The sequence below is a fragment of the Sphaerodactylus townsendi genome, linkage group LG03 (assembly GCF_021028975.2).
Source record: "Sphaerodactylus townsendi isolate TG3544 linkage group LG03, MPM_Stown_v2.3, whole genome shotgun sequence".
NCBI classification, from domain to species: domain Eukaryota; kingdom Metazoa; phylum Chordata; class Lepidosauria; order Squamata; family Sphaerodactylidae; genus Sphaerodactylus; species Sphaerodactylus townsendi.
Window position 1 is genome coordinate 9,934,994 of NC_059427.1, and position 23,355 is coordinate 9,958,348.

General features: G+C 46.6%; 1 protein-coding gene across 1 annotated transcript; it reads right to left on the reverse strand.

The window, feature by feature from the left end:
* Positions 1-9,365: 9,365 nt before the first annotated feature.
* LOC125429948 (E3 ubiquitin-protein ligase TRIM7-like) lies at positions 9,366-23,095 on the reverse strand. The gene is made up of 7 exons (XM_048491561.1): positions 22,937-23,095; positions 22,059-22,112; positions 20,935-21,165; positions 19,587-19,609; positions 18,504-18,622; positions 16,618-16,650; positions 9,366-9,883 (listed from the first exon to the last, which is right to left on the reverse strand). The coding sequence occupies exons 1-7, from the start codon at positions 23,093-23,095 to the stop codon at positions 9,366-9,368; spliced, it is 1,137 nt and encodes a 378-aa protein (XP_048347518.1).
* Between the last annotated feature and the right edge of the window lie 260 nt (positions 23,096-23,355).

A 23,355-nucleotide genomic window follows, 5' to 3' on the forward strand; every position in this document is an offset into this window, starting at 1 on the left:
TAAGCACTGAGGCCAGGGCCGAGGCTTGGGGAGGCATGGCCACGCCCCCAGGGGCGGGTGGGGGTGTGGCCCTGCCCTACAACCCCCCCCAAAATCTATACTTACATCCCTGTCTGGTGCACCAGATTAGTTTGTGCACTCCCACAAATGCCAGCTGGGTGACTTTGGGCTAGTCACAGTTCTTTGGAGAGCCCTCAGTGCCACCCACCTCACAGGGTGTTTGTTGTGAGGAGGGAAGGGAAAAGAGTTTGTAAGCCCCACATTTTGCTTGTATGTCCAAAATTTAATAGTGTTAGGCCTAACTTCTTTTCAATTGTTTTCTAATCGGTGTTTTGTGCCTCCCTTTTTTTTGTGCCTCCCTTGTTGCTCAGCAACAATGAGGTTGAAATAACTATTTTGGTTGCAAATTTCCTGTTGGTTGTGTTGGAGTAAAACCTTGGTTTGGTGATTTGTTTCTGGTTCTGCCTGTACTAAATTTGTTGACTTCGTTAATGCCTAATAAAGGTTATCTGATTCGTATATTGGAATTCCCCTCGTTAACCAAGCACCTGTGTTGTGGCGGCTGGGGGGAAGAGGGTGGGGTGCCAGGGAACGGGAACCACATCCTCTGGGTCAGAGTGTTGCTGTGGGCACCACTCTGCTGATCCAACACATTTCCTGGGTCCCGCCAAGTGCTTCTAGAAAGTGGGCGGTGCTTTTGCCCAGGAAGACTTCTGACTGGCCATTCAAGAGCTGACAGGCCATGCAAATGGTTAATTCCAAAGGCTCGAACAGGTTGGGTATCCCTGCTCTGGCTATCCCCTATTAAGCAGTGACACCTTTTGGACTGGCCATGCTGCTAGATCTCAGTACAGGAGAGGCAACATCAGTTCCACTATAAGTAATAGATGGGAGATTACTACTGGGATGATGTCCTTGGAAGCTGGAGAGACAAGGATCAAGAGCCCTCCTCAACAATCAAACTCCACTATAAAATTCTGTCTCAGATAAAGATGTTAGTATGGTCAGTTGAGGTGAAGCGGTCGAGAAAATTGTGTGCATCTGCATTAGAATATAGTCCTGAACAATTATGAGGATTATCATTCATTTTTATGCACTGCTTTTGTGCATTACTGAACATGGTACTTTGATAAAAGATCATTTATAGTTCATTGAACAACTATCATTTAACTTTAAAATGGTTGTGGGGGAGCAGGGCTACATAGGGACTCCCATCTATTACCCAGGCAGAGCATTCTACAACAAAGAAGGTCCGCCATGGGGTGGAGGCATATACCATCTACTAACATCTTTTTGTGGGACACAACATACCTACAAAGAGGCATCTCCTGGTGGGATGGATGGCAAGGCTTTGAAGGAAAACATGATGTTTTAATGGTTCTTGTTACCACCAAATCCTTAGGGAGCCAATCTATAGCTGGGCAGAGGAATCAAAAGATTACACTGACATAAACAATCATGCTGAAAACAGGCTCTGAACCTTAAAAGCGGCTTTGCTACACACTGAAAATTTAGGTCAGGCACCAAGATGCAAGAAAAAGCCCCTCTGCCGATGAAACAGCCGGATCAGATCGAAGGAGGGATCTCCCTAGCCAAGGATCCTGTTTGCAATTTAGGTCAACCGGATGGGGGGAACAACTAAAGGCTGACACACCCCCAGTTTGCTCCCAGGCAGGTGGGGCCTAAAATTAAACTAGTTTAATATCTGCCATTATTTGCATTCCAGTTAAATCTTTTTTCACTGAACAGCAGCCAAGAAGAAATCAGGGCTGCTCCACATCAAGTGATTTCTTACTTTCTCTCCACCAGGCTCCTCCAGAGGGATTGCTACCATCACTGCCCGGTAACTTAAAGTGGCTCTAGGGGTGGTCCCAAGAGATTTCAGCTCTTGGCAGCAAAGCAAAGAGGAAAGGCGCAGGAGACCGGAGATTCTTCGAAAACAGGGAGATTTCTTTATTGGCAAGGGATTCCTCCAAACGACTCAGCAAAAGACTGCCCCCGTTTCAACAGAGCACCCACCTTTTATACCTTTCCCCCAGTAACTGAGAAAGGGGGTGTAGGGCAGTCCCACCCCCACAGTGCAAAAACCAGGAAGGGGGCGGTCTCCTTCCACCTAAAACAGAGAAAATATCCTAAAAACCAAAGGGAGAAAACAGCCCTTTTGTAAATGCTGATGAGATCAAATCCCAGAAGAAAAGGTTGCACCTTCTTGCTTGAGGTGCTTCCTTGAGAGTGTTAGACAAATAAAAGTTTGAATGATCCAATGAATTCCTGGATCCTGAAAGCAAGAGTGTGAACAGTCCAATAAGCTTCTGGATCCTGAGAGTAAAACTTCAAAATAGTCCAATAGCAAAACAGGATGACATCTTCCAACAGTCAGTCCACACCCTGAGTCCATCCTTTGTAAGTTAAAAGGTCCTTTTGTTGATGATGATGGGATTGCCTGAGGGCTGCTACATTCCAGGGCTGACTTCCTTGAGTTCTAATATCAACTGCTAGTGGTTACTATAATATACATACATACATTCTACTTAAAAACAACAATTTTCCTAAAAATGGTTACTAGCATTATTAAAATCAAACCAACATGAATGTAACATCAAAGAACCTACAACATAATAAAGAATGCCTACATATATGCTGAAATAAAGTAAAGGATTGTTTGAACAATGTTTATTTTCAATGAGTGGTTTTTGTCACTGGCACATATATCCTTCATTTTCTGGCTCCATGGGGGTTTATTATGGTATATCTTCCCCATTTCTCCAGCGGTAGCAGAATCACCTGGTGATCTCTGTGCTCCTGGGATCTGCTGCAGACCAGGCAGAGGGGGGCATCGTCCTCCTGGCAGAAAAGCTTCAGGGGCTCCTGGTGCTTCTCGCAGACTCCCCTCTTTCGCTTCTGGCTGCTTCGCTCCTTGGAGCTTCCTTCTGAAGGGCTGAGTTTCTGGGTTATTTTAGCAGTGTTTGCCAGCTGCTGGTTGGGCCGGAGGGTTCCCTCCTGCGCTGGTCCTCTGCATAGAGGGCAGGAAGCCTCTGCCACTGCGGGCTCCCCCCAGTTGTGGGTCAGGCACAGAGGCATAGGTAGGGAAAATGGAGCCCGGGACAAAATCTGAGTTTTGCGCCCCCCCATCCCATATGGGCCGCCCCCCCCCCCCCCCCACGACCAAACAACACTTTTTCCACCAGGTCATCTCAAAGTCACCATCACATTATAGAACATGCCCCAACACACAAATCTGAACACACCCAAGGCTCCCTAGTTTAAACAACATTGAAAGTGATGCTATTTTTGAAGGCGGGGAATCCACCCTGAAACAGCATCACTATTAATGTTGTTTAAACTAGAGAGCCTTAAAGGGAGAGTCTGGGCTCACTAGTTTAAAAACATTGAAAGTGATGCTGTTTCAGGGTGGATTCCCCACCCACCACCCAAACAGCATCATTTTCAATGTTGGTTGTTGTGGGTTTTCTGGGCTGTGTGGCCATGGTCTTGTTCCTAATGTTTCATCTGCATCTGTAGCTGGTATCTTCAGAGGTGTATCACAGAGAGAAGAAGTCTGTGATACACTGTGTCCAGACTTCTCTTATAACAGACTTCTCTCTGTGATACACGTCTGAAGATGCCAGCCACAGATGCAGGCGAAATGTTAGGAACAAGATCTACCAGACCACGGCCACACAGCCTCTAAAACCCGCAACAACCAGCTGAATCTGGTTGTGAAAGCCTTCAACAATACTTTCAATTTTTTTTAATCTAGGGAGCCCATTAGCTCCCATTGCAAACAATGGGGGATGGGGCATCCCATTTGGGGGTCCATAACTTTGGACCCCCTGAACCAACCTGCACCAAACTTGGCTGGTATCATCAAGAGTGTCACCTGACAATAGCCTGAAAATTTGGTGCTGCTCACCTAAAAACTGAGCCCCCTGCTGGCTGACAAAGTAAAAACACTAAAAATAGCCCACACAATTAGAAATGAACCCAAATTTTTCTGCGCCCCCAATGGTGGGCACCTGGGACATTTGTCCCCAGATGTCCCCATTGTAACTATGCCTCTGGTCAGGCAGGCCTGGCAGAAAGTGTGGCCGCACCCAGCAATGGTCACCGGGTCCCTGAAGAAGTCCAGGCAGACGGAGCAAGTGGATTCCTCGCACAGCTCCTTCAGGGGACCCGTCGCTGCCACCATGCCAAAAGACGAGCTACTTTCACTTTCCCTTCCTGAAAAGGACTGCCGTTGTCGAAACAGGCAGCTACCAGGGGAGGGAGGGAGCCTCTTACCACCAGGAAAATAGCCAAAATATTTTCCTGAGTCGAGTTACCTGACTACACTGGCTCCAGGTCAAGACACAGAGATCAGTGTGACTCAGAAGCCCCCTAAGACCTGTAAATGTGTTTTTATAGATGTTCTTAAATATGTTTTGTCCCCTGATCTGATCTGTAAAATATGTATTATGCTTGTATTGAGTCTAGTGTATCCTGTTTAAGTTTAGCCTTGTTTGAGTTAAGTAAAGTGTCATGGAATGATGCTATCGCTACAGTAAAGGGAAGTCACATATGACTGTGAAAAGCATCTTTGTCTTTTGATCTCCTGGAGGGAGGACAGGAAGCCATACGAAGGTGCCAGGATGAAACTTCAAAGGTCTAAGTTACCTCCTGTGACTTGGGGTTGTGGAAGATGAAATATTGTGTGAACAGAGAGAGGAGAAAGGGTTAACTCTGGCTGCCAGTCCTCCAGAGGAGCAGCAGGAGGGGATGGGTGAAACAGCTTTGCCAGAAGGGAGTCCTGAACAGAGCGCAGATGCTCTCAGTGAATTGCCTTTGCCCAATTGTAGTGAGCTAGAGGGGGAGGGCAATGTTACTGAAGGGTTAACTTCTCTACCTGACAGTGATTTGCAACAGGAGCCAGAAGTTAGCAAAAAGCCTATTACAGCAGGATACCTGGAGATGCAGGCAGGCCTCTTGAAAGAGAGTGTGGACTTTCCACAAGGTGATACAACTGTAATTACACAACCAGTCAAAGCAGTCTATGTAGATGTGGCAGATCCTGTAACTGCCAAGAACGGCAGCATTCCTCTTCAAGTTAAGGGGGATGGAGAGGAAGTCCTTTTGAATGCAAACTTTGAGGATGAAATTGTTTGGTTTGATATGCAAAGTGCTAAAGGTATCACACCAGAGCAGCAGGCTCAAGTGGCAGCAATACAGGCTGAAATAAAAGATGTGTTCTGCAGTCAGTCAGGTTACAATGACTTGATTTCACATTACATTGACACAGGAGGGAATTTGCCTATTGAGGTAATGCCTTACACATTGAAGCAAAGTGTGGCTAGGGACATGTTACAGATGTTGCATCATGGAGTAACCAGGAAGAGAAATTCCAAAGGGAGAGATACTATTGTGTTTTCTCCAGAGAAGAAGGTATCAGACTATGGTTGAAAGTGAGCATGAGTACTGTTGTTCAATACCCTTGAGTATTGCATTGCTTATTAGTCTGAAAGTATGTATTAGTCTGAAATTCTGTTTTGTATTAACATGATTTTCTTCATTCTGTATTGTTATGCTATCATAAGGACTATGTTATGCATGAAAGGGATTGTAGTTAGCAGATCTCTGTATTAGTTAGAGATGACTGATGTGGAAGTAACACATGTAATCTTTTCTATATGGATAGATGAAATATGTAGCCATTAGACTACATATTCCCTCTCTAAAAGGGGGCGTGTGATGGAAAATAGTTAGCTGAACTATGTATTAGCTAGAAACATGTGATATTATGCAACCAGTGTTATTAGGAAGCTGAAGGATGTGAACATGGAGTTTACAGACTTCATCTCAAAAAGGGGCATGTCATGGAATGATGCTAGCGCTAGAGCAGAGGGAAATCACACATGACTGTGAAAAGCATCTTTGCCTTTTGATCTCCTGGAGGAAGGACAGGAAACTATGCAGAGGTGGCCGGATGAAACTTCAAAGGCCTAAGTTACCTCGTGGCCTGAACAGAGTTTTCCTGAGAAGGGGAAAACAAAGGTTTGGGGATTCCATCTTGAGACGTGGTCAGAGAAGCATCTCTGGGCCATGGGTTCCCGGAATGGGGACAAAGAACCAAAAGAAATGTAACCAGTTGAGCAATCTCTTACTGCATTTATGTTTTGTTTCTTTGATTTCTGTTTTTCGATAAAAAAAACAAGTGTGGCTCTCCCAGGCTTGCTTTCATGATATAAAGTATCATTTTAGGTAAACTGTATTAGAGAAACATAGTATTTTAGAATGGTTAATATTAGAGGCACAAGGAAGCTGGCTCTGGAATTTAGTTAGGGCCAACACCCAGCCGACTCCTCAGAAAAGACAAAGACCCCTTTGGTTTTGCAAATCAAATCTGATGACAGCACCCCAGATGTTCCAGCCGTTGGAGAACATGTCGGGACCACCATTGGACAGTTTGAACTTTCTGTTGTTGCGGGACTGAGGCGCGGGAGCCTCAGGACATAACTCAAGGAAACAGCCCATCTGATAACCCAGATAACTGGGTGCGGTAGCAGGCCCACCCAGTTCTATGAATGGACACTCTCCGCTCTCCATTTCAGCACTACCATGAAGTCTTGCGGGAAGACACCTAACAACGAGATCTCCTGGTCCCATTCACAAAAGTTGTAATTGTATCTTTTTATTGATGTTTCTTTATTGGTGTAAGGTAAGGGACCTGCCCCCTTACCAGCCCCTTCTCCTGCCCCTTTTGCCCCTTTGATCTGTATGTATAAAAGTACTTGCGCTTGGCTACGAAAGCGCAATTCCCCTGCCCGAGCCGTAGCAACTACTTCCGAATGAAATACTTTGTTTTCGAAGAACACCGGCTTCCTGTGCCTCACTCCATTGCCTGAGCTGAAATCACTTCAATGTTACCTGCGCAGCGGCGATAACAAGCCTGGGGGAAGGGAGCTGCTTTGGCGGACATTTGGAGGCACCTCAGGAGGTAGGAAGATTTACATCCCAAGGAGTCCAGGGAAAGCTGGAAGGAGGCGCAGGGATGCAGAGATCCCCCATCCTTCTTATTAGGGATGCAGTGGCAGATACTCTCCAGTTTCTCCTATGATGCTCACACAAACACACACAAACACACACACAAGTTGGGGTAGTCCAACTGTTTGGATGCAATTCCAACCCTCTGTCTCCAGGTCACTATTCCCACGGCACCAACCCACGCGTGTTCCATGCAAACCGGAATCTGGAGGCAGACCCCAGATCAACACCGAAAGCTCCCCCATGTCCAAGAAAGGACCACCCAGACAGTAAAGCGGCACCTTTTCTAAGAATGATGTTTTGCTCTTGCAGGAATTCTGTTTATTTCCTCATAAGAACATAAAAATAAGCCAGCTGGATCAGACCAGAGTCCATCTAGTCCAGCTCTCTGCTACTCACAGTGGCCCACCAGGTGCCATTGGGAGCTCACGTGCAGGATGGGAAAGCAATGGCCTTCTGCTGCTGCTGCTCCTGAGCACCTGGTCTGTTAAGGCATTTGCAGATCAAGGAGGATCAAGATTGGTAGCCATAGATCGACTTCTCCTCCATAAATCTGTCCAAGCCCCTTTTAAAGCTCTCCAGGTTAGTGGCCATCACCACCTCCTGTGGCAGCATATTCCAAACACCAATCACAGGTTGCGTGAAGAAGTGTTTCCTTTTATTAGTCCTAATTCTTCCCCCCAGCATTTTCAATGAATGCCCCCTGGTTCTAGTATTGTGAGAAAGAGAGAAAAATTTCTCTCTGTCAACATTTTCTATCCCATGCATAATTGTATAGACTTCAATCTTATCCCCCCTCAGACGTCTCCTCTCCAAACTAAAGAGTCCCAAACGCTGCAGCCTCTCCTCATAAGGAAGGTGCTCCAGTCCCTCAATCATCCTCGTTGCCCTTCTCTGCACTTTTTCTATCTCTTCAATATCCTTTTTGAGATGTGGCGACCAGAACTGAACACAGTACTCCAAGTGCGGTCGCACCACTGCTTTATATAAGGGCATGACAATCTTTGCAGTTTTATTATCAATTCCTTTTCTAATGATCCTCGCTTTTTTATGGTAATTTTCAGGACATAAATACTTCAGTATTATTGCTTTATTTCTATAGCTTTAGAATATAAACAAAAGCAATTATTCCATTCTCAGTTCAAAACCAGTAACTGCTCTGAAAAACCCAAATCCCACCTTGAGCAATTCTGCATCTCACCAGAGCTGCATAGCCTTGTGATTGACAAGGACTGCTGTACATTAAACTCTCGACCCTCACAAAGAGCCCGTCAGGAAAGAAACCAGACTAAACCAGTCCCTTGTGACATGCTTCAATTTGTTCTGAGGGGTGGGGGGAAATAGTGTGCGCGCCGGGCGTGGTTTGGCCCAGCTTCACCTCTGGTGTTCTGTATAAAGCGTAAAAGATCCATGATAGTTTAAGCAACTCAGTCCCAACAGATTCGCAAGAAAACAAAGTCCAAGTAGAGGACACCGGGAGAACTCAGAGGAAGAAGCAAGCAGCACAGATTTCCTCAGAAGCCGTTGAGGAAGATGTAGAGACTGCAAGCTCTTTAGATTATCTCCAAAGTACTCTTTATTTAGTTAGTCTCCTTGGGAGGAGTCAGAACTCTAAATTCTCTATACTATTAAGCTGTTATTGAACTATTGCTTATTGTCTGTGGATCTTCACTCTGTTCTGGCCAAGTTCAAAGGGCACCTGAAATAAACTTAGGGAGCAGATTTTTCTGTCCAACTGGAGAATTGGGGGTGGTTCAAGACAATAAAGATCAGCACACTTCTCACTGTCTGGAAATTACAATATAAGAGCCCCGCTCCCCCAAAAAATCAAGAAAGCCCAGTTTTCAAGCTAACACGACTTTATTATAAGCTTAACATATTTTAAGCTACTGGTGTCTGAAACAGGGAAAGGATCTTCAGAGCCCTTCAGAAAGACGATGCTGAGAACAGCAAATCCACACAATGTCCCATGAATATTTTTTTTTAAAAAAGAGAAACTCCAGAATATTAACTTAAACTTGCAGAGCCTCATTTTCCTCTGAGGGATCTTTTAAGTCGTTCCTCTTGTGCCTGAGAGGAATGGAGGCTGGAGGAGGCTGAGGGGGTTTCTGTTGAGAGCTCTCCTTGAAACCAGCCTGTTATTCTTTATACAGTGAAATACATTACTTTTATTTTCATATTAAATACAAAGAAAAAAGGGGAATGTTGGGGGATGGGGGAAAACTTCTCCATTTTACTCCAGCCAGTTTGGGTGGCAGGGAGCCTGGAGAGGCCTTGACAGGACTAAAGGGGGGAGCTTCTAAGAAATAATAATTTGTGGTTGGTGCTCCTGGTGTGAGGAAAAGGTCTCAAGAAGGGAGACTGAGGTGGCCTCTTCCATACACCCAAAAGAAGGGCAGGAGGGTCTCTCCAGAGAAGGAGACTCCAGAGTACTCATATAAGAGGATTCCTCGGGGAGAGTCGAAAAAGGCCACTCGATCCCCATCATAATTCAGACTGACTCGGATCTTCTTCAGCTTCCCAGGCAGGGCCAGGGGAATATAAGAGCAGTTTTTTGCAGCCCTGTAGCACCCGTCCCATTTCCCCACAGCCCAGATCCCTTTCTCAGGAAAGAACGCAATCCGTTCATTTCTGTTCACAGAATTTCTGGCCACCCCCAAAGCCCATCCTTCCTCAATTCCCACAAGGACATCCCAGAAATAGTGGCCTCCTGTGAACCCTTCACGGCCCAACACAGCCATATAACATTCAAATCCGTCAGGACTGAAAGGTAGAATGTGAGCTCTTCCTCCTGGTCTCACACTTTTCTGATCCTCAGACAGGACTACGAAGGGACCGGCTGTGTCTGGATCCAGCGTCACTTTTGCTGTTGGGGGAAAATGAGGAGACAAGAAGAGAAAGATTTTCAGCTGGTAGAAAGTCTCCCTCTGACCACTTCTGCTTTCTTCTCCTGCCCATCATGGCCTCCTCCCGCCTCTTTAAGCTTTTTCTGCCTTGCCTATTAAAAGGCAGAGCAGCCTCAGAGGTGTAGCTAGGGAAAATGGAGCCCGGGACAAAATCTGAGTTTTGTGCCCCCCCCCCAATATGGGCAGCCTCCCTCCCCCACCACGATCAAGCAACACTTTTTCCACCAGGTCATCTCAAAGTCACCATCACATTATAGAACATGCCGCAACAAACAAATGTGAACACACCCAGGGCTCCCTAGTTTAAGCAACATTAAAGGTGATGCTATTTTTTGAAGGGGGGGAATCCATCCTGAAACAGCATCACTTTTAATGTTGTTTAAACTAGGGAGCCCAGATTCTCCTTTTAAATCCACCTTAAAGGGAGACTCTGGGCTCCCTAGTTTAAACAACATTGAAAGTGATGCTGTTTCAGGGTAGATTCCCACCCCCCACCCCTCAACAGCATCATTTTCAATGTTGGTTGTTGTGGGTTTTCTGGGCAGCGTGGCTGTGGTCTGGTAGATCCTAATGTTTCACCTGCATCTGTGACTGGTATCTTCAGAGGTGTATCACAGAGAGAAGTCTGTTATACACTGTGTCCAGACTTCTGTTATAACAGACTTCTCTCTGTGATAACCCTCCAGTCACTCAGCTGCCAGATGTGAGGTAGAGCCACAGATGCAGGTACTTATTTAGGAACAAGATCCTTTTACCAGACCACAAGCCACGGGAACTCCAGCTCGAAAACCCACTGACAATCAACGGTTGAAAATGATGCTTGGTTTGGGGCGGGGAGGAATTAATGAGAGTCTATATCCTAGAAACAGCATCACTTTTCAATGTTGTTTAAATGCTTCAGAGTCCCCAAGGATTGCAATCTACTAAGTGAAAGGAGAATCTGGGCTTTAATGACACGTGGTCTGGTAGATCTTGTTGGGGGTCCATAACTGGTGGGGGATGGGGCACCACTTTTGGGGGTGCATAACTTTGTACCCCATGAACCAACCTTCAGCAAACCTGGGTGGTACCAACAGGAGACACTCCTGATGAAATCATCCAGGTTTAGTGAAGTTTGGTTCTGGGGGTCCAAAGTTATGGACCCTCAAAGTTATGGCCCCTTCTACCATTAGCTCCCATTGGAAACAATGGGGGATGGGGCACCAAACTTCACCAAACTTGTCTGGTATCATCAGGAGAGTCACCTGACGATAGCCTGAAAATCTGGTGCTGCTAGGCTAAAATCTGCAGGCCAAAAATGGAAAAAAAACCACTAAAAAATACAAAAAGCAACAAAGAAACCTGCAATTTTTGCGCCCACCACAAGGGGTTGCCCGGGGCATTAATCCCCGGATGTCCCCGTTGTATCTACGCCTCTGGATTTCATTCTGTGATGGAATAGTACTGTAAAACTAGCAAAGTCACACATGACTGTGAAAAGCATCTTTGCCTTTTGATCTCCTGGAGGGAGGACAGGAAGCTATGCAAAGGTGCCAGGATGAAACTTCAAAGGCCTAAGTTACCTCGTGGCCTGAACAGAGTTTTCCTGAGAAGGGGAAAACAAAGGGTTTTGAATTCCATCTTGAGACTTGGTCAGAGAAGGATCTCTGGGCCATGGGTTCCCGGAATGGGGACAAAGAACCAAAAGGGATATGACCACCTAAGCAATCCCTTAACTGAATCTAAGTTTTATTTCTTTGTTTTCTGTTTTTCAATAAAAATCGTTGAGACCTCAGCTGGTTGGAGTTATTGGAGAAAAGAACCCAGGTTTTAATGAAACAAGCGTGGCTCTCCCAGGCTTGCTTTCATGATATGGTGGCAGCTTTTTGAGGGATCTTCAATACTCCGGTGTGCAAGCTGGTAACCAGAGGCTCTGAGGGTCGTTCAGAGGCCGGGATGGATTACCAGGACAGCATGAATGCTTGGAGGAGGTGAGCCAGCAGCATCCTACGAGGAAGCGGAGGGACCAGGGCAAGGCTTGAGCAGGTGGCCCCACCAGAGCAGTTCCGGAAAGTGAGGATAGCTGGGCAGCGCTCTAAAGCTTTATGCTGGATCAACAGCACAGATCTGATGGCACATGAAAGAGTGGGCCAGGAAAAAAACAGTCCCAAAGTTTGAGGCTGGGGAAAAAAACCTCTCAGGAGAGGCCAAGCCGATGGCTGGAATGCAGTTCCATTCAGATGCAAGCTATGTGTCTGGTCGGGGAGAAAAGCGGAGAGAAGCCGAGAACGAACAGCATCAACCAAAAGGGGGAGATAGAAAAGCCTACAGCTGGGATGCGGTTCAGCCCTGAAGCAAGCGGTGTGCATCGTGCTAGTGTGGAGGAGAGAAATCGACAGCCTGAAGTGTTTCAAGGAGCGTGTGGACTTCACAGGAGCCAACGGATTAAAATGGGCTCCATAGCAGTGATCCAGCAGCAGAATGGTTGGGAAGGAAGTAATTTCCCAGGAACAGTCACTCTGGGCAGAAAGAATGAGAAGTGAGCCAGTGATTCTGGGACAATCCATTCAAATTATTATTGGCTCAATAGAGACGGCATCGAATCTATCCTCCATCAAGATGGTCTACTGAAGGAAATCCCATACAAACATTAGGGCAGATGTATGTTAAATTGCCTTGTGAAGTTGATGTAAAATTAATGGATTTGGTGGAATTACATGTCCGTTTTAAAAAGTTTAATGGGAAAATTCGTGTTTTGACCCATGAGAAAGGTAATAAGGATTTCATGGTGGTACTGACTTACTCTTTAGAAATGCACAAATGAATGTTTCCACTAACTCCAGAGAGATGTTTTTTTTGTGATTGGGTTGTTGAAGAAGAAATATTGTGTGAACAGGGGAAAGGAGAAAGAGGTTGACTCTGGCTGCCAGTCTCCAGAGGAGCAGCAGGAAGGGATGCGTGACGACAGCTTTGCCAGAAGGAGTCCTGAACAGAGCGCCAGATGCTCTCAGTGGTGCCTTTACTTAATTGTAGTGAGCTAGAGGGAGACAAATGACACTGAAAGGGTTAACTTCTCTACACGACGGTACGTTTGCAGCAGGAGCCAGGAGTTAGCGAAAAGCCTATCACAGCAGGGATGCCACCTGGAGATTGGGCAGGCTTCTTGAAGAGAGTGTGGACTTTCCACCGAGGGTGATGCAATGGTGACGTGCACGTGAATAAAACGGAACCACGCTCTGTGGCGACAGCATTCGCGCGTGCAAGCTAAACTGGGGATGGGGGCAGGAGTGCGGGGTTTTAACGAGATTTCGCTGGTGCAGAAAATGGTGATTTGCTGGGGCGGTAGATTTTCCGCAAGGTGATACGGCGCATGTTGCTCCGGCAGAGTCCAACAGTATGTGTAAATGCAGAGGGAAGAGAATTCTCTGTGGATGCAGACTATCAGTATGCTGTGGAGTTGGTCTGATATGCAGAAGCTGCAGCAGCATCAGTTCAATGTAATTTGCTCCAGATTTCAAAAGATGTGTTTTACTTTGACACGGGCGGGAATTTGCCTACTGCAGTAATGCCTTACACATTGAAGCAAAGTGTGGCTAGGGACATGTTACAGATGTTGCATCATGGAGTAACCAGGAAGAGAAATTCCAAAGGGAGAGATACTATTGTGTTTTCTCCAGAGAAGAAGGTGTCAGACTATGGTTGAAAGGAGCATGAGTCTTGTAGTTCAATGCTCAAGGATATTGCATTGCTTATTAGTCTGAAAGTATGTATTAGTCTGAAATTCTGTTTTGTATTAACATGATTTTCTTCATTCTGTTTGTTATACTCTTATGCAGGACTATGTTATGCATGAAAGGTATTGTAGTTAGCAGAATCTCTGTATTAGTTAGAGATGACTGATGTGGAAAGTAACACATGTAATCTTTTCTATATGGATAGATGAAACATGTAGCCATTAGACTACAGATTTCCTCTCCAAAGAGGCGTGATGGAATAGTACTGTAAAACTAGCAAAGTCACACATGACTGTGAAAAGCATCTTTGCTGATCTCCTGGAGGACAGGAAGCTATGCAAAGGTGCCAGGATGAAACTTCAAAGGCCTAAGTTACCTCGTGGCCTGAACAGAGTTTTCCTGAGAAGGGGAAAACAAAGGGTTTTGAATTCCATCTTGAGACTTGGTCAGAGAAGGATCTCTGGGCCATGGGTTCCCGGAATGGGGACAAAGAACCAAAAGGGATATGACCACCTAAGCAATCCCTTAACTGAATCTAAGTTTTATTTCTTTGTTTTCTGTTTTTCAATAAAAATCGTTGAGACCTCAGCTGGTTGGAGTTATTGGAGAAAAGAACCCAGGTTTTAATGAAACAAGCGTGGCTCTCCCAGGCTTGCTTTCATGATACATTCAAAGAACAAAGACTGGACTGAACACAACTTCTCAAAGAACATGCCGCAAACTAATATTATGTCAGCAACCAAGTGAAGGTAAAGGCCTCCCTGCACCCTTCAGAGGACGCCTGCAAGAAAAGGAGCACAGAATGGGTTGAACTGGTTGTGGTTCTTACTCCTGATCTGAGACACGTCTCAAAACTGAATTTGGCTCTTACTGACACTGAAGAAAACACAGAGATTGGAAGGGGGTTCCCGTGGCTTTCCGCCTGCCAGGGAGATGTGTTTCTCAAGTGGCTCTGGGGACAATTGTGGATTTCATTGGAAGAACAAAGACGGGACTGAACACAACTTCTCAAAGAACGTGCTGCAAACGAATATCACGTCAGCAACCAAGTGAAGGTAAAGGCCTCCCTGCACCCTTCAGAGGACGCCTGCAAGATCAGACCTTCCCACCACAGCCTAAAGAACTGGCTGCTCACCCTGCTATATTGTTAACAACTGCAACATCCAGCCGCGTGTGCTCGAAAGCTTACACAATAATTTGTCCCAATTTAAATCATAATGAAGGTATTACAGGAATTTTGTTCTTGTTTTGGGGATATTCCTGTACCACAAGAATGACATGACTGCTTATTCCTTACTTCAATTATTTGTTCTAAGGAATCCTCTCATACAAGGTGTCTCCCAGAACACCTTGAATCAAAAACACCCCGTTAACAGTTTCTGTGCTTCACAGCAAAGGGGGAGGGAAGACAGAACAGGATTTCAGTTCCCTTTGACAATCTCTGTGTCTTCTGGAGGGACCCAGGGGCTTAAGTAGCGATTTCCGAGTGGTTTCCTTCTTGCTGTTGTAGCTGCTGATAAAGCACAGTAACAATGGGATGTCTGCATGGCAGGTTTCCTCACGATTTCCCTCTTTCAGTCCCCCAGAAGTGCCCACCCCGCTCCACTGGGCCACCAGGGCTTGGCAATTAGCAAAAATTGGTGCATTTCTATCATGAAAGGCTCTCACACTGGAATCACAAAAGCAAGCCTGCCGCAAATCCAGGAAGGTGTTTACCCTGGAGTATCAAAGACCACAAAAGCTGCCACCATATCATGAAAGCAAGCCTGGGAGAGCCACGCTTGTTTCATTAAAACCTGGTTCATTTTCTCCAATAACTCCAACCAGCTGAGGTCTCAACGATTTTTATTGAAAAACAGAACTCAAAGAAATAAAACATGATTGCGGTTAAGGGATTGCTTAGGTGGTTATGTCCCTTTTGGTTCTTTGTCCCGTTCGAGGAACCCATGGCCCAGAGATGCTTCTCTGATCACGTCTCAAGATGGAATTCAAAAACCTTTGTTTTCCCCTTCTCAGGAAAACTCTGTTCAGGCCATGAGGTAACTTAGGCCTTTGAAGTTTCATCCTAGCACCTCTGCATAGTTTCCTGTCCTCCCTCCAGGAGATCAAAAGGCAAAGATGCTTTTCACAGTCATATGTGACTTTGCTAGTTTTACAGTACTATTCCATCACAATTTCCCTACACGTTGTCACAACAGAAAAGTCTAGAGATTTATTTTTCCATGAAGGCAAATCAGACAACCAGGTCCACATACATGGAGCAAAACAGAGCTAAACCAGCATTTGATCTGCCCGATTGTGGCAAATGGAAGCTCCCCAGTCCAGACTACAGTGCTAGGAAACATCTGCCTTCATGATGTCTCCTGCCCAGAAAGGTGCATCTGAGCAACAGCAAAGGAGGCAGCAGAACAAGCTGAAGCGGAAACTGAGTAGCGGCTGAACGTAGCTTCAGTTCTTCTCCCAAACACCAAACAAAAATTAGGTGTGAGCAACTGGAAAACAGCACTATGGCATTCCAGACGTCTGCCTTTATATACTGCTATTCCATAAACAAAGCTTTTTCCCCTTAAACTCATATATCCTACACACAATTTATAGCACCGTGAAAATGAGGGAAACCTAGAAAGTGGGTGGGAAAATCCACTTAGAGGAACGGGATTCCCAACCTGGTCTGCGCTTCTCATGGGGAGGATTCTGAAAGCCCTCAAGGGATGAGGCCCACCAACCGTTCTCCCAAAATGGTGGTAGGGAGGTGGAAGGAGGCAGTTTATCCCCTCAGAGTTCACCTCCTCTTTCACCCTGACAGACCTCCTCCTCACAACAAGAAGGAACTGCCTGTGGCAGGAATGGAAACATGAGGAGGAGCAAAACCAGAGCATCCACGTTCTCTCTGGAAAAACACCAAGTAGAGGAGCACACATTTTAAGGTGGAGGTTTTTTTCTTAAGAAACAATTAATTGGTATTATGAAGGAAAACATACCTTCCTGCGGGCAAAGTCCAAAATCCAGTATCTCTGCGGAAGCAAAGGGACCGAAAGTGAGCAGCAGGCCCTTGTGCCCATCACAAATCTTGTGACAAAAACATCAGCTAATAATACTGTCTTGTTTTTCTCTCGGGGAGGGAAGGTGTCATGATATAGCCCCATCTCATCAGATCCAAAAACCAAGCAGGGTTGGACCAAACATGATTCTGCGGACAAAGGCAACGGCAAAGAAATCTCTGCTTCTCACTTGCCTTGAAAGCCACTTTCTGAGGTGGCCATAAGATCGTTGTGACTTGAGGGCATATTTCTTTTGAGTTTCAGATGAAAGTTTAAGTCGAACCTACTTCTGGGGGAAATTCTTCCTACATTTTTGTATGTGGAAATATTCACATTTCTGTTCACTAGTCACTTTGACATGAAACTCACTACATAGAAAGTGTGTCAAAGACTGCAGTCCATGGGTCTACTCCTTTTAAACAATGGATCCTTCCAAGCAGAGATTCCATGGTGCCATCCTAAGTACACTTATGCCCTTCTAAACCTGCTGATTTCCACTGACTTAGAGGGGTGTAACTCTGCTGAAGACAGCATGATCAGTCCCCTTGAGACCACTCAGTGAACAGACTTCCAGCTTTGGACATGGCACAGAAAGCTGGCAAAGAAAGATATACCTCAGTCAAAGGGGACAGTTCTGCACGAGGTCCATGTAGCTGGTCCACAAAACACACTGTCGATGAGAATGGGGGTAGAAGTTCCTGAAAGGGGTTGGGTGGGTGTCTCCATTATGTGTGGGTGCCCTGAAGGGCAGTTTCCTCCCCCTCCCTTTCATTGGGGGGGGGGGTGTTTCCTTCTATCACAGGGGTACACTCAAACACTCAAAGAGCCATTTGGACCCGTTTGGACCCGTTTTCCACGGGAAAAGAAAACACTTGGAGCCGCAAATAATTTTTGACATTTAAAATAAAGATAACACTATATATATATGGGTTTTTTTAACCTTTTACTCCGCTCATTCTGAGAAGCGCATGGATGCGCCTGCCCTGCTGCCTGCAGGGCGAGAGCAAGAGATGAAAGCTTGACGGTTTCGGATTCCTCGGCCGCCCGGAAGCAACACACCCTGCTCCAGCGAGGGCGAGAGAGGAAGCCGCGGCCCAGCCTGACCCGTGGGCAGTTGGTATCACAGGGCCTTTGAGAAGGATGGGGCCGGTGGCTCGTGGAGCCACAGGGCAAGGGCAGAAGAGCCACATGCAGCTCTTGAGCCGCAGGTTCCCTACCCCTGTTCTATCACTACCTCCCAGTTGGACAGTGCACAGTCACAAATGACTGCAGGGCAGCAACACAGAAGAAAATCCAGAAAAACCACATCATGAAATTCTAAACTAAATCTGTGAGAGAATTCCGAACACAAAACTTTCCATGGTGAACTAAAATAGCCTTGTGAATTGGTACAAACAGTTCCCACATTCCCGGGTCTGCTAATAATGAAAGTCAGGGGGTCCCAACTTGGTGCCCACCAAGTATTTTACAAAGTAGCCAGGGAGAGGAAAGACTTTTGCCACACAAGGCTTCTGAATGGCTGAGCAGCATTTTAAAAATGTTGCTTGGGCAGCACTTCGAACCGACTCCTACACTCGTTATTGGCTACGAAAGGTATGCAGCGGCATATGCAATTGATTTGTGGCTTAGTTGGCTCAACTACTCACTAGTGGTAGCTATTTTGTGGCACCCTTTTGTGGCTGTGCCCACAATGCCGTGTCAGAATTCCAAAGGGGGCCGTGGGCTCAAAAGGTGAAGGCCCTGAAACAAACCACCTGAAAGGCACTAAAACACATCTGGCCCAATCTGATGTCCAGTCTGAAATCCCTGCAGCACTTCTTCATTACCTTTGACTTTCCTCATGATACCCTCCAAAAGGGGATTTGGATTTGAGGTTTCCCAGATCTTCCACTTCAGTGCAAGCGAAAAACGCACTGGATTCCTGAATTTTGGTTTTCCTTCACACCTGGAGAAAATCATGTCAAGGTTTTGAGAGAACTGTGACTGGCCCCAGGTCACCCAGCAGGCTTCATGCAGAGGAGCAGAAAATTGAACCCTTTCCCCCAGGTTAGAACCCACTGCTCTTAACTAGTATACCACACTAGCAGGCTGCGAGGCTCTTCAGAGAGCAACGTCCACCTCCCTGTAGCTCCTGAGACACCCGACACCCCTCCCCTCCCTTGCATGCCACCTCTCACTCACCTCCCCCTCCCTCTGCTAGGGTGGGTGGGCCAGGTCCAGATTCATGCAATGGTCACCTCCAGGTTAGACTACTGTAACTCGCTCTACACGGGCTGGTCATCCCCCGAGCACCACTTTGGGTAGCGATGCAGCCTCTAAAAGTGCTCCGTGAAAGCGTTGTTCACCAATACCAATCAAGGCATTATTCAGGACAAATAAAGTTTCCAGACTGCCATTTTGTAGAATGAATGTTATTGAGGAGACTCCAACACAGTATTTTCTAGAGTATTTTTTCATGTGATTTTGGAAGCAGCTACCACCTCAAGACTAGGATCTTCACTGCGGGAGGGAAGGTAAGCTGCAGGAATCCTTTTGTTGGCTGACTCCGCTTCCTACAGCAGCCATTTTGTGCCTGTGCCAATTACAACGTGACAGAATACCAAAGGTGCCAGCTGCCTCAAAGAGGCTGGGGACCCGTCTTCTACACAGCTAGGAGTGGAAGGTGGCAGGAAAAAAGGAAGACTCAACATGAGATGAATGGACTCTACAAAGGAAGTCTCAGCCCTCAGTTTGCAAGACCTGTTAATGATCAGACGTCTTGCAGGACATTGAATCATCAGTTTGCCATGAGTCAGAAGCGACATGACAGCACTTAACACACACACACACAAAACACACACAATCCTGAAGGACCACGTTCTTCACACCCCTCCCAGTGTTAGGAACGTTAATGAGAAAGATCCACTCACCTCTGCAAGAGGCTCCTGGCACCCTAAAGAAAAATGGCAGAGACAGAAAGAAGAGAGACCTCAGTGCTTGCTCAAAGGCCACACCAGGAAAACCCCTCAGACCCTGCAGGATTCTGCACTCGGGCCCTTTTCTTGCATTCAGCCAGCAGACGCCACTCAAAGGCAGGGGTCTGTCTCCATCAAGTGGGTGGGAATCTCCAGGAGCTCAATATCAACAAAGTGGGGCCATTTCAGAGTAGAGCTGTGTGATCTGCTCTGAGGACTCAATGGTGGCTACTTTCACACAGGGATTTCTCCACATGTGGAAGAGTGGGTCACTCTCGTGGCCACTTGTGCATGCAGAGGCATTCCTTGCAACCTTCCTTGCTTCAGTCCTGTCTGTTATTTTCCTTCTTGCCACTGGAGGGCAAAATAATAGGTAGATTCCAGTAGCATGATAACATCATGTCTTCTGAGGGGGGAGGGGGAGGGGGGATCCAGGCACTGAGAGAAGACGAGTCAAACATGTCATCTTTTAGACTTTTAAAGCTCTTTCCCTCTTTTCCTGCAGTGCTGTAACATCTGGGCCCAAATCCCATGAACCAGGTTTGAATGGAATGTAGCTCCCCAGATTGTTGGTTGTCACACAAACAACCTTCTTTGTCTTCTGACATGGAATTTTAGTGGCCTCAGTCTATCAGGGGGGTTCAAATGGTCCCTCTATTTCTTCCAGTCTGCCCTGGCTTGGGTGGAAATGAAACAGGGCAGATAGGAAAGTGGACCACGGGGAGAGGGGAAAACCTGCCAGCAGTACAAATAGTGCAAAATTATAACTGGAAAGGTACAGCCTGCACTTTATTTTTTTTAAAAAACTAAAACTAGTAATGAGTGCAACAGATAATGTTACAGCGCCAGAACAATCTAGCCATTGCCCTTTTCTTTAAAAGTTCCAGAAATGTCTTCTCATAGGGGGGAGGGGAAGGGTGGATCCAGGCACTAAGAGAAGAGGAGTCGAACATGTCATTCTGGGCCCAAATCCCATGAACCAGGTTTGAATGGAATGTAGCTCCCCAGATTGTTGGTTGTCATACAAACAGACAACTTGTTCTTCTTCTGACATTGAAGATTAGTGGCCTCAGTCTATCAGGGGGTTTCAAATGGTCCCTCTATTTTTTCCATTTTAGTCTCGCCTACTGGGTGGAAGCCATCACGACGGCAGATAGGAAAGTAGACCACGAGGAGAGGGGAAAACCTGCCAGCAGTACAAATAGGGCTCGTTTGGTTTTGTGCCAAGTGAAGGATGAACAGAGAGGACATGGAGGCAGCTTTTCCCCAAAGGGGAGCCAGAGTTGTTTTCGCCCCCTCTTACCTGCAGGAGTTCAGTGGGCGGCTGCTGACACTTCTCCTTCACCTCCTGGATGAGGCTGTCCACAGAGGAGAGTGCCTCAGAAAACTTGATGAGATGCTGATCCCTGTTTCTTCCCACCTCCTCCTCCACCTCTTCCAACTGAGCCACCAAACGGTTCTCTTGCTTCTCCAGAAGCGAGTGCAGTTCTCTGAAGTTGGTGACCATCTGTCGCTTCTCTCCAGTCACTTGCTTCTGAAATGGAAGGAGAAGGGAATCAGGCCAGCACAACAAACGCAGCTGGTCTTCGTAGTGGGAAGAGGCCCTTTAGGAGACTCCTGTCGGAAGGCCACTGTGGCCTTTCACAAAGATCACTTCCATATGAATGAGAGGATTCCTTAGATTTCCACAGACTCATCCTGAGGGCCAAAATACAAGTCCTGGAAGGATTCCTTCAGCCACAGAGGGCGCTGTCTGCAGCAGAGACTAGAAGGGGGTTTCTTCAGACCATTTGTTTCCCCAATAAAACACCCTCCATGTGCTGACACCCCCTTTACACTTCTCCAATATGACAACAAAATAGGGTTTCAGATAAGCGTTTTAGCAGAACAGAGCTTAGGAGCCCCTCCCCCTCCCCCAATATGAAGTGACTTCATTTTGGACAAGAAAAAACTGCAGGGGAAACAATCCACACATCACTGAGCATCCCAAGGACTCTCCCTCTTGGAACCAGCAATGGCTGAGCGGCCCTTGGCCCGGTCCAGGAATTAGGAGTGAAGTATCTCTCAGCATTTCTACCCAGCATTCCTTCAGGAGGGAGAGACCCTCCCGTCTTTTCAGGGACTTCTCCTGCCTCCCAGTGTTGGTGCATTGACTCAAATGGGGAATCAGCACAAATGGTTTCATGTGCCCAGGATTTACCCCACAGCACAGAGCACCATGGAGAGTCAAGTGATTCTGACACAAACAAAAACACCCGAGAATAGGAAAAAATGGGGGGCTGCAAATTTCTTCTGTTATTTGTAATCTATCTCACTTCCCAGACCTCCTACTATGTCGTAGAATCTATCCTTACTAGACCTAATGGGACAGGTGCGCTTTGGACGGTAATTACCTTCGGTTGCTCTCTCTGTGCCACCTTTGCTCACCACAATCCTGTCTCTCTCCTTTTTCAGCATATCCAGAAAGATGGCGAACTTCTCCTGGGGGAGGAAAGACCCAAAACTGAATTGGTTCCTTTCTTACAAGTTTACTACAAAACACACATGAAGCAAAATGGTCCATAAGGGGTGAACTAGACGCACGCTTTCCGTTCCGCACTTTCCGAAACTCTCTTTGGCCAAGGAAGATGACCCCAAAACAGGAGAAACTCTGTGTGGAAGCAACTGCAGCTGTTGGGCCGGAGAGGAGGGAGAGAGATTGTGTGTGGATGCTGGTTAAAATAAGGGAAGTGAAAGTTGCCCCTCATTGCCTCGCCAAGCATTGGGCTCTCACTAGATGATGTCACCACAGCCAGGCAGGAAGTGAGTCAATCACCCCACTTCATCATATCTCCACACTCACGGCAGGGGGCAGGAGGCCATGCCCTTGGGAGCCACCAAGCCAGGAAGGAGTCAGCGGAGTGGTGTTTTGATCCCCCAATTTGGGCCCAGAGGCTGAGGCATGTGAAGTGGGAATTGGAATGTGTACCCTTACTGTTGACACCTGTTAGAGTGCCTTGTTTGTTGTACTGTTCTACTGCTATCTTGCTTGCTTCTCTTTTGGCGCTTTTCCCAGACAGGCCTGGCCGGGCGTGAGAATATGTCTGAGGGGGCTGGGCCAGAGTTCTGTTGAAGTTCTATCTGTGATTTTTGCCTCATTGGCTACAAGGTCTTGGACCGACCTAAGCTTTGCAACAAAGATCCCTTTCTTTTAAGGAGATTCTGATTGTCTGGACTCAGTTCGTTACAAGGCAGAACCTGCAGGTAATTTCCTCACAAAAGACCAAGGACAAGGATCCACGCCTCTTCCCCTGTGGATTTCCTACCTTGTATTCTGGAGAGACCTCCTCAAGAAAAAGGATCCTGTGATCTTTGTGCTCCCCGGATTTGACACAGACCATGCAGACGAGGGCTTCATCGTCCTTACAGAAGAGCTTCAGCGGCTCCTGGTACACCTGGCAAAGGATCTCATTTCTACCAGCCATGACTGCCTGAGGGCCAAAACAGGGAAATAGAATGTGTTTCCCCTTGTGATGACTGGATGTAATTAGTGCCTTGTTTGGTAGAAAACCACAAAAGCTTTAAAATATAAAACCTTTCTCTCCTGTAGGAGACTCAAAGGGGCTTACAATCTCTTTTCCTCAGTCTGAGTCCATCATCCAAGTGTGCTGCGCTGACTCCCCCTCCCTCCTCCTTGGAGTAAACTGTACTTACTACTTTCAACTTGTAAACGGTGACTGGGGAT